The sequence below is a fragment of the Podarcis tiliguerta genome (assembly GCF_965153285.1).
Source record: "Podarcis tiliguerta genome assembly, chromosome: 4".
Classification (NCBI taxonomy): Eukaryota; Metazoa; Chordata; class Lepidosauria; order Squamata; family Lacertidae; genus Podarcis; species Podarcis tiliguerta.
This window is the reverse complement of record NC_139537.1, coordinates 69,766,254-69,777,756: the sequence shown is the minus strand read 5'-3', so window position 1 is coordinate 69,777,756 and position 11,503 is coordinate 69,766,254. Positions and strand designations below refer to the sequence as shown.

Here is an 11,503-nt window from a genome sequence, read left to right as displayed (position 1 = left end):
AAAGGTAGAGTTTAGATTCAACATGGGCACCTTATATTTAGCCATGAGAGCATGGGCGTTGTGCCTCCGCCAATGATCCAAACAGTGAAGAAGACAATGAGGAGTGTGGTGGAGAACATCATCTGATGAGAATAAGTTGCAGTGTCTCGTATGGCTAGAGCAAATGCCATGGCTCCTCGAAGTCCTGTAGATAAACAAGTGAGAGGGATGTAAAACCTGACAACACAAGAGCTGTTTTGTATGATACTTCCCCCTCAAACATAGAGTTGGAACGCTAAGGTGTTTTCGTCCCAAGTCATATAGACTTGGGGGGGGGGGGGGAAGCAGTAAACCTAAGAAGCACATCTAGTCCAGTATGAATCACATGGACCAGCCATCTCTCTCTCCAGGTCTTCATCAAGCAGAGTCTTAGCTGCAGACGCTGGGACATTCTGCAAGCAACACAGATATTCTACCGCTGAACTATGGCCCTTCCCCAAGAGGATATGTCTCTTCAGCTAAGTGTTAAGGGCTGTTGGCATTCCATTCCAAAAATAAGCTGTCAGTTCCCCATTAAGATGCCCTAAAATATGCTCTCTGAGTAACTAATTATGTTATGCAAAGGAAGCAGGTTTCTGCTCAAGTCTCTTGAGAGAGGTTGTTAATCGGTGGAGCGACAAGACATGTGCAACTTAGTCTGCTTCCAGGTTTTTGCAGAGTTTGGAAACCTCGACAAAGAGCAGTTGATACAACATCACAAGAGCCACAGGGTAGAGAAACGCAAAACCCGTCCTCCCTGTCCTGAGCCACTATAAGGCATTTATTTCTTTTTATTATTTTAGATATCCATACAAGGTGGCAAGTAGCATTACAACTGTATTCAAGGCCTGCTCTGGCTCCCCCCCACACCTCTTCAAACCTTTCTGTCCCTACAGCACTTCTCAAGAAGTGGGGGGTATAAATAACTCTGATGGACTTCACATGAAACACTGAAGTTACTTATTGAAAAAATAGTCACCCTTTGTGAAGTTTGGTGTGTGTGTGTGTGTGTGAGAGAGAGAGAGAGAGAGAGAGAAGAGGAGGCCCTTGAGGGGCATGCTAGGTAGGAGGAGACAGGTCCAAATCAATAAAAATAAATAAAAATACACAGCAAACTGAGGTTCTCCCCCCCAAAAAAAATCCTGCCCCCCTCCCACAAAAACCCTGGCTATATATCTATGATACCTGTATCTACAGATGGGAACCTTGTGTTGTAGATGAGATAAGATTACAAGCTTGATCTTATCATCTTACCTGAAAACATCAGCATGTGCTGGAAATTCCAGCTGATCTTGTGCCTTCTGCCCAGATTCAAGAAGAATGAAAGAGGGTAGATGTGTGCAGCTCTTCCCAGGAAAACAGCTATCTAACAGCACCTTTTGGTTAAGGATCCAATATTGTTATCTACGCCACACTATGATCAGGTAGTTTTTTTAAACTTAAGTGTTCTGTTCCAACCCAGGAAATACCTTTTTTCCAGTTCTTTCGAAACCTGCTGTTATGTGGCTCCGAACAGGTAAAGCCAGTATCTCTATACTGTAACTATTGCTCCCTTACAGCTGTTTTTGTGTGTGTGTTTTTAAGAAAGGGGGGGAGGGCAGCCCTTGCTTAACAACCCTCCAGTACAGAGAAGCTTGTTTGCTGCTATTCTGTTTGAGGCATCCTAAAGAGAGAGAGTTAAGAGTGCACTTAACTCCCACATGGCTTTCCCTCACTGCTGAGTCAAACACACTCAAGTGAAAGTCATTCTTAACCTGATGTACCACTTCAGCTAATGGGACCTGCTGAACCACTGTGCAATTTCTGTTCTCATCCTGAGGTAAAGTTGTTAACCCGAGGTACTACTTCCAGGTTAGCGGAGTTTGTAACCCAAGGTGTTTGTAACCCGAGGTACCACTGTATTAGCATTGCATTCATATTGAACAGAGTCTGTGTCACATTAGCATTCATTTGAGGGGTAGAAACGCTCACTCCTACAGGGCAAAATTTCTCATGTGGGCACTTTCTTCCTCTTAAACCTTCACACAGGCAGCTTTTGAGCTGTTCCGTAAGGCCAAACAAACGGTACTTAGAGGAGATAAAACGGAAGAGGAAGAACTGGAGTGGTCTCTTCAAAAACAAGGAAAATTCTTGCTCAGCCCGGATAGCTCAGTTAAGAGTGTGGTGCTGATAACGCCAAGGTTGCAGGTTCGATCCCCGTATGAGACAGCTGCTTTGCAGGGTCCCTTCTTCCAACTCTGCAATTCTATGATTCTTACTCATGAACTGTGCACATATGTGTGAACCTTACCAGGATCCTCTTCACTTCTTACCTTTGGAAGCTGCCTTATAGTGAGTCAGGCCCATTGCTCCATATAGTCCCAGCATGGCCTACAGTGGCTGGTTATAGCTCACCAGGGTTTTAGACATGGTTCTCTCCCAGTTCGTACCTGGAGAGGCCAGGGACTGAACTTGAGACCGCTTGCCCGTTTCACACACACCACATGGATAAAGCTGCTTTCCATTTCTTAAGAATGCCAGCAAAAACAAACAAGAGCCTTGGTTGTTTGCTCAGGGAAAATTCAGTATGTTAGGATATTCCACTGTTATTAACATTCACTGTACAACTTAAAGGATTTTAAGTTATCATCGTACTGAGACGGGTTTTTTGAAAAAAAAAGCCTAACATAAGGTTTCCACATAATATTCTTGTAACGTTATAACACGGGCCAACAGAGAAGTCTCAGGTGTGCCACCAAATCAGTGGAAGGTTGGGTGGAAAGTACTGTCAAGAGGAATTAGGTTGCAGTTACCTCAGAGAGAAGAGCTTCGGGTTACAAGGAAGACATGGTTTCTGTGAATGTGTTTGTTCCTCAAGTGCAGTGAGAACTGGCTAATGGGAGGGTCTTACCTCTTCCCTCACCTTCCCATTTTCCTCTGCAAATGTCTAATTCTTACTCGTTATTTGCACCTCAGGATCCCTGGCTCTAAGCCCCAGAAGTCAGCCCAGTTGAGAGAGCAGTATTCTTACCATGGCATTTGCAGGAAAGTACTACTAGACACACAAGGTGTTAAAGGCCTGTTTTCTCCCTATAGGTGCACAGGCACCTGTTGGGGGAAACAGGGCTTCCCCCTTTCTCATCCAGTTTTAGTTCCTTTAGCTCAGCTGCTCCAAAGATCTGCCCCCTCCCCTTTCAAGACCGGCTTCTCAGAAGTGCAACACCGCCGAGAAATATGTTATAGAACCCAATAAAGGATACGAAAGCTCCAATGATGAAAATGGGGCTGAATATATGCTTCTGGAAAGTGAAGAGTGCTAAGCCCATATAAGAAAATATGAAGTTCTCAGCCAGGAAGTGTAGCACTTCAAAGAGCTAGAAAAGAAGTTAGGGAAGGGAGAAAAAACATGAAGTCTGCCAACTGAATTCAACGCAATATACATGTCTTATCAAGAGGAACACTTGCTTTTCAGAGCAGCCTATTCTGAACAAACCATCTAAAGCAGCATGCACTACATACATTGTAAAGCACCTTTCACCCCCTCTGCCATAAAATCATGGAAATGGTAGTTTGCTGAGGGTGCTGGGAATTGCAACTTGGCAGTAAACTACAGTTCCCAATTAAATACCAAAGGGGCATGCATGCAGATAGCTGTGGGCACACCTTGTTTTTAAAAAAACAATTTCTCTGCCCAAGAAGTGTGCGAAAGCACAGAGACAGGCAATTGTAAATTTGCTTGTGTAGTTTTCTGGTTTGGGAGCAAATCTAAGGTACTAAAAGATTTTAAAGAAGAAGAAGAAGAAGCCGCCACCAAGCTTTTAATGCACTCTTATTAGCGTGGTGAAAAAGCAATGAAAGCAACTACCGTAATTTCTCGACATACACTTTTCATATTACTGTCCAGAATACTTTTTCTAGATTGTACTAATCAGACTTGCAAGTGCAGGAGTACATAAGACCCTCCCAATTGTGCATTTCACCTAATCAAGCATTCATCAACTGTGAGATTAACCATTTCTATCAGGTATCAGCAGCCTTCATTCAAAATGAATGAAGAGGAGCATGCCTTATTATATATATATAGAGAGAGAGAGAAAGCAAAACTAAGAAGACATTCTTTCACCTGCTTGGTTCGGCTTCTTGATTCAACAGACAGATTATTGTACGTATAGTGAGCTTGTGTGATTCCACAGAACAGGACAGATACCACGCCTACCAAGAGAAACAGAACAACAAGAAGCATTAGGTTAAATGCAGACATCATCTCTTTTCTGGCTTAGTATTCATATCAATCTTCTTTAAATCCTGAAGCATTACATTCTGATATATACTTGCTATCTTTGTGGGTTATCTTTTCCAGTGAGCCTGCCCTGTGTTCCAATGAGAAGTAACGGGGCTTAATTCTGCATCAACACTTTGCCGTCTATACTGGAAAGGTAGTCCCATAATCCCATGGGTTCAGGGACCAGGTTCTGTTAATTTTTAGGTGAAGGAAATCATTCTGCACTCTTCCAAAGGCAGGCAGGCAGATATATACTCCATGATTCAGTCCTGCTTCCAGGAACAAATCCCAGGGTTGTGCCTCATATTTCTTAAGGGTTTGCAAGATTAAAAGAGTCTCTCTTGGGTGTGTTTATATGGAGAGATCAACCCAAAATAGGCTTGGCATGAGCTTTATTAGCACTGGCCAAGAACTGGATGGTCAGCAAATCAGCTATTTATATTGGAGAAATGCGAGTAAAACCTGGAAGGCTTGGTTGGTTAGAGCATGGTGCGGAGAATGTCAAGGTTGCAGGTTCAATCCCTGTATGGGACTGCTGCATATTCCTGCATTGCAGGGGTTGGACTAGATGATCCTCAGGGTCCCTTCCAAATCTACAATTCTATGAAAACACAAGTCTGTTTTCTGCTAGGCTTTCTGCTCCTTTCAACAACAATGAACACAAGGCATCCACTCCCTTGGCTCCTCTTAAGGTTTATGTGTTGTGAATCTCTCCGCTATAAAGGCAATGAGAATAAAATCTACAGCTGGGAATCCAAAAAGCCGTGGTATTGCTCTTTGCCACCCAGTGTTTTGTGAAAAGCAGTCCCCTGACTCCATACAACATTGCAATCCTTTTTTAAACTGATGGGGGGTATCAAAAGCAGACTGAAGAACAGATCCCCATGCCATACCACAAAGTCAAAAATCCACTGGATCCAAACCCGGTGTGGACCTATAAAAATCCTATATTAAATAAAAATAAATAAAGAGCACTCCAACCACCCAGTCATCTGTTGACATTGCAGGAATGAAGTCTTCACATTGCAAAATACATTAGAAAAGGCATTTACAAAGATCTACAAAGAGGACATGTAGCAGCTCCAGTCATTAAAAGGAGTTCCATGTCCAGGAAAAACGCACGACTTCTACAAGGAGATATATGTCAGAACATCTACAATGTGAAGGCAATCTAGTTTCAAGGGCCAAAAGATAAAACAACTGTTCATCACTCGTTTCCATGTTACATTTTGCCAAACAGATTAAGCCAGAAATCAAATTCATATTATGCATTTATATTATGCATATTATGCAACTTCGTAACATCAGCACAAGTGTAATTTGAAAGGTGACAACATGAGTACCCAATATGTTCCCAATAATACCAATTGCTGTATAAGCACAAAATCTATTCATTCCAGAGCATGTTAATATATCAAAACATCTTACCTGTAAAGCCACAAGCTTCAGCCAGCAAGAACGTACTCCAAGACATCAGAAAAAAGAGTGCAGTCTCCAGTAAGGGGAAGCAATGCAGTTTTGTGAACTTTGTTACGTGATTATTGTGTTAAGGAATCACAAAAATTACAGCATTAGGTATTTTCTACAGCTATTAGAACTCTTCCCAAAGGGTTGAATGTGATGAGTTAGTACTCATGTGACGGTACTGTAGCTCCAAATGTAGACCACAGGTTCTCCCTGACCTGGCCAAGTTATAAATGCTTATAAAGTCGGAGCTGGGTATTCACCTAAGCCGGGTGTAAGGAACGTTTGGCTCTCTCCAAATACTGCTAGATGATACTACAACTCGTATCATACCTGGCCCCGACTGTGCTTGCTGGGGCTCCTGCAAGTTGTAGTTCAGTAACATATGGAAGGCCAATGACTCCCCACACCTGATCTAGGCAGCAGCCAAATTCTGATCACATCAATTTGGCTTCCTTGTCTCCCTCTAGGGCAGTGATGGTCAAACTTGGCCCTCCAACTGTTTTGGGACTACAATTCCCATCATCCCTGACCACTGGTCCTGTTAGCTAGGGATGATGGGAGTTGTAGTCCCAAAACAGCTGGAGGGCCAAGTTTGGCCATCACTGCTCTAGGGAGTTTCTGCTTGTCAACCTTCCTGGCTTCCGATCTCACGGCTGTCTTGCTTCACAGTTTGCCTGCTTGCCTTTCTTTTTATTCCCTATTCCAGCTTTCTTAGGATGGGGGACCTCACCTGCAACTGACTACTGTACCTAAAAACTGATCTACCTGTAAAACAAAGTTGTCTATATTTCAGTGCAGTTTTCTAGTACAGTGTTTTTTATTTTTTTAATAGCATGACGCCCTCTATGATTCTACAGGCAGAAGACCTGAAGATTGTAGCAGATAAGACGAAATGCTGCTTTCACTAGAGAATGAAGTCAAAAGTGAGTGGGCATCTGCAAAAAAAAAACACACACACAAAAACTGGGAGCATTCAACAGAAAAAGGATATCAGAGCTGTCACAACTCCTGTCACTACTCCCATCATGAACGAGCCGCTAAAGATTCCAAGGAAAACACCAACAGATTTGAAAAAGGCAGCTGCATCAAAAGCATGGATGTTTCCTCCCGTAGGCTGATATGCTACAATAGAACTGCAACAGAGGGGACAAGAAGCAGCAATGAGCAAAATATTTATCCCACATAATTCTTCCTCCTTTAGTTATCTTAGGAGCTGCATCTTTCCCATCTATCATCCCAACCACACGCAAATGATCTCAAGGCAAATGCAAAAACAGCAGTCTTTCCAAATCTGATTTACAAGACTATCAGGAATTGGTTCATTTTGTATTAATGGTCTTTCACATAACACATCAAAAACTCTTAATTTTTTTTTTACTTACGAAGATAGTACAATAGCAACAGCATCGTTCAGAACGCTCTCTCCAAACAGCAGTGCATAGAGGTCAACATCAGCATGAAGTTCGTTAAAAATTGCCAGTACAGTGACTATAATTGGGAAAAGAGAAGAGCAAGGCACTACAAATTGGTCTTATTGTATATGTGATTTTGAGCAGGAAAGAAACAGCTCTCTGCTGACTTTGTATGCAGTGAATGTTATCAAGCTATAACAGAACCATGAAACCAAAGGTGTTTAATACAGGTTGGCAGTTGGTGAAAGGTCTAATCAGTACTTTTTTTAAAAAAAAAGAGGCCCCAGTATTTTTATCTTGCTGTAGGTGCTGCGAATGTCAGCACAAAATGGCTGCTATGGGCAGCAGAAAAGGAAGTGATAGCACTCAATTACTCATGAGTAGTGACGTGAGGTGAGAATATTCTCTGCTAGAAAATTCTCCGGAGAATATCCTCCACAAACTGTAAATTCTGAGTCGTCCACAAAGCTGCTTTAAATGTACACATCTCATTAATTGAAAATATTCGAGAATATTCTCCAAAAGATTATTCTCAAGAATTTAACATCACTACTCATGAGTACAGTCACACACACAAAAGTACCAGGTCTCCTAAACATCTATCCAAGGCCTAGTTCCTACATTCATTTTGCATGTGCTCAAGTTATCACAAGGCAACTCAGTACCTTCTCAGTTCCCACATGGGGAACATTTAGTCAGCAAATGACCTCATGTGGAGACATCTGGCATTATCTCACCGAGTACATGGTAAACACTTACTGTTGCCACAAGGGGGTATTGCCTCTGCAACAGTGCACCTTTCCTCTGCCCCAGATTTAAAATGTGCATAGCCATGTTGGTTCATTGCAGAGGGGGTCGGGACACCCCAAAAACTACACTAAGGCCTTATTAAAGGTAAAGGGACCCTTGATCATTCAGTCCAGTCGTGGCCGACTCTGGGGTTGTGGCACTCATCTCGCTTTATTGGCCAAGGGAGCCGGTGTACAGCTTCCAGGTCATGTGGCCAGCATGACTAAGCCGCTTCTGGCGAACCAGAGCAGCGCACGGAAACACCATTTACCTTCCCGCCGGAGAAGTACCTATTTATCTACTTGCACTTTGACGTGCTTTCGAACTGCTAGGTGAGCAGGAGCAGGGACCGAGCAACGGGAGCTCACCCCATCGCGGGGATTCAAACCGCCGCCCTTCTGATCGGCAAGTCCTAGGCTCTGTGGTTTAACCCACAGCACTAACCGTGTCCCAAGGCCTTATTAGGACCAACCAAAAAGCCATGAACAAACGTTTGAGTTCTCCAGAATCCGTCACAAAGTTCTGTGTTAAACCCAATGGCATGGTAGGGGGTGATGGTAATGGGGGAGGGGACAAGACAAGATAACATTGCCCCCTCCCCAAAGTCTGCAATTTTGTCTTAGAATGGAATGCAGGCATTGTAGCAGGCATAATTCGATGCACAATGCACCCTAGAATATTGGCACAAATATGAGGGGGAAAGATAATGTTCCTCCTCCTTCCCCCCCCCTCCAATCCTCTCCCGCAGCCCATAAGAAGCCCCAGAACAAGTGTCAGAGGAGGCCATGACGAGGTTATTTATAAATTGCCTCAGTTTCCACAAAGGGCCATGAATGCCACTGGCTCCTCCTGCATAGGTCTCCTCATGCTTGTCTGACAGTGTGGAAAGAATCCATACAAGCAGATTCCCACATTGTTAGGGATACAGAAGAGCTCCCCCTCCACCCAGGTCTATCCAACCAAGGTTGGGGAGAGATAAGGAAATACTTGTATCACTACCACTGCAGGACTGTTTTTGGCAGACAGCCACACTGCAAAACTCCTTGTGCATTTTTCATTTTTCTTAGCCATTTTACCCCATTTTTAAGGCTCCCAGACAGGAAATTCATACTGCATTTAAAAATAATAATGCCATCAACCACACTTCTCCTATAGATTTTTGTAATGTTTATACTTTAATCTTCCAATTCTTACCCCTTATAGAAGGGGAAAAGACATTTCTGTGACACGGGGAAAGATCAGACATAATTGCCTAACACTATTTCTTCTCATCCGATAAACAACAACAGTAAAAAGGAAAAAAGGTGTCATAAAAAACCCAATGATTTTTTTAAAGCTGAAGTCTATACCTGGATCAGTAGCAGATATAATGGCTCCAAAAAGGAGACAATCTGTGTAGTAAAACTTATCAGAGAGCTGCCCCACAAGCTTCATTAGTTTTACAACACCATACATAAGATTCCTGGGAGGAAAAAGAAAGAAGAATTCAGTGAAGCATTTAAACCAGGTTGTTCTGGATTATATTTATTTATAAAAATGTACAATATTTTAATTTATCATTTTTAAAAATTACCTGCCCTTCATCATGACAAATTTTAAAATAAAATATTAAAATAAGTTTAAAAATACATTGCTGTCAAGAGAATAGCATGAGTTTCTCTTTGAACTGACTTTATTACTGATGACAAACACGCAACCCAGTGTATGCGTGATTATTTGAGAGGTAAGAGATTACAGCATCTCTATGCGTCCAACATATTCTCACTGATCTTGCTGGACGAGCTAAGGCACAACAATGGGTGATAAAGAGATGCCAAAATTATATCCCACGAGACTAAATGGTATCTCAAAACTCAACTTACCCAATGATGAAACAAGAGACTGCAGTTCCTAGGAAAGCATAAACCAGAATAGACCCCAAGTTTCTGAAGAAGTGCCTCTGTAGAGGGAAAAAATGGGTTAGGAACAACTATATAGAAGCAATGCTTCTATAACTCCAAAGAATGCAACACTCTCAGTGCTCTAGTTAAGTCACATTCTATTCTGAGAACAGAAAAATTTCAGCTCTACTGTGCAATCCTTCTGAAATATAGGGAACATTTCAAAAACTAAGCTGATCTTCTGAGGAGATCCTGCTCATTGTTCCACAACAAACAGTTTGTTACTTGGTGACAATGAATAATTGGGCTTTCTTAATAATAGCACCCACTCTATGGAACACTCTCCTTTGAGCAATTCACAAGGCAAAGTCAGTAATGATCCTTAAACGCCTCTTAACAAATTTCTTTCCTGTACTGTTTAATTTTATTTATGGGATACAGCTGCATTTTCTTTTTATCTCATTTTTAGGAAAATTCACTGGATGTTGTGTTTTTATTGTGAGCAGCTTAGAGATTTTTGTTACAGCAAGTGGCATAATTTTTTAATAAATAAGTATTGGGGAGATTGTTATTAGTCTTGTCCGAGTCATATTTTGATTCCACGTACTTTGGGACGGCCTGGTATAAATGGCTCAGGCTGGCCATCAAATCAAGGCTCAAAACCCCAGTGCCTTAGGGAATCATGAACAGAACCCCAGACAGAGGTGTGGAAGAGACAAGCAAGTAGTGAAGCTGTGCCATTCTGAACAGTGTGGATTTACAAAGGCGTTGTTTAAATGCCTTGGGCTTGAGCAAGAGCAGGAAGAAGTTTGGTGGAGAACTTCTTCGTTGCTCCATCAGACAACTCTCCAGACAGGATCCATCTGGCCCAAGCAGTGCTTTGAAAAGCTTCCTTAGCAAGAGACCACTCTTAGAGGAAGCTTAATTCTTCTCTCCTAGCTTTCCAAGAACAGGTTCTTTAGCTCTTGCAGGGAAAGAGGGGCACCCGCAGCTCAACTTGGAAAGGGCAGCCCCTATGTGATTACAGGTTGCTGCAACACACCCTCAGCTAATAACCTAAGCAACACTCAGTGGGTTGATAGTTAAAGCCCACATGGAGTCATCTACTGCGGATCAGGCCTACCACTTCACCAAGCTGGACAAACACAATAGAGTAACTGTCACCATCCCCTAGGCTAAACAGCACGTTTGGTTTTTAAGTATGTGGGTGCATGGGAAAGAGATTTAATTGGGGTACCCAGTGAAACTCTGCCAGACTCCCATCTCTAACCACCCAAGGAGCCTGGAGGGCTAGCATATTACCTCTCAGGGACTTGGTTAAGAGGGCGGAGGTTAATAAGGGCAAGATTAATCACGGCTCCCTCCAGCTCACAGGTTTATTTAACCAAGAAGTCAATAAGCGTAAGCAATGCAAAGAATCACAGTCAAATAAATAAAAGGAACAAAAAGGTTGCTTTTTCAGGTGCATGTTTCAGTGGATAATAAACAATCCATAACAAAAGGCAGCAGTTTTTGAGGACATCATCTAGGTCCCTCTATGCCAGCCTTTCTCAACCTGTGGGTCCCCAGATGTTGTTGAACTACAACTTCCATCACCCCTAGCTAGCAAGGCCAGAGCTCAGGGATGATGGGAGTTGTAGTCCAACAACATCTGGGGACGCACAGGTTGAGAACCA

At 42.6% G+C, this 11,503-nt stretch overlaps 1 protein-coding gene across 4 annotated transcripts in view; it reads right to left on the bottom strand.

Moving 5' to 3' along the window:
• The window catches only part of SLC9A7 (solute carrier family 9 member A7), a 50,517-nt gene that overhangs the window by 15,884 nt on the left and 23,130 nt on the right, over positions 1-11,503 (bottom strand). For all 4 annotated transcript variants that reach the window (XM_083437814.1, XM_083437813.1, XM_083437815.1 and 1 more), the window contains 9 exons: positions 9,810-9,886; positions 9,297-9,409; positions 7,129-7,234; positions 6,738-6,879; positions 5,708-5,813; positions 4,121-4,209; positions 3,258-3,371; positions 1,273-1,384; positions 31-184 (listed from right to left, as the gene is read on the bottom strand). In XM_083437814.1, the coding sequence (XP_083293940.1) occupies positions 31-184; positions 1,273-1,384; positions 3,258-3,371; positions 4,121-4,209; positions 5,708-5,813; positions 6,738-6,879; positions 7,129-7,234; positions 9,297-9,409; positions 9,810-9,886 (1,013 nt within the window). The remainder of the gene's footprint in view (positions 1-30; positions 185-1,272; positions 1,385-3,257; positions 3,372-4,120; positions 4,210-5,707; positions 5,814-6,737; positions 6,880-7,128; positions 7,235-9,296; positions 9,410-9,809; positions 9,887-11,503) is intronic.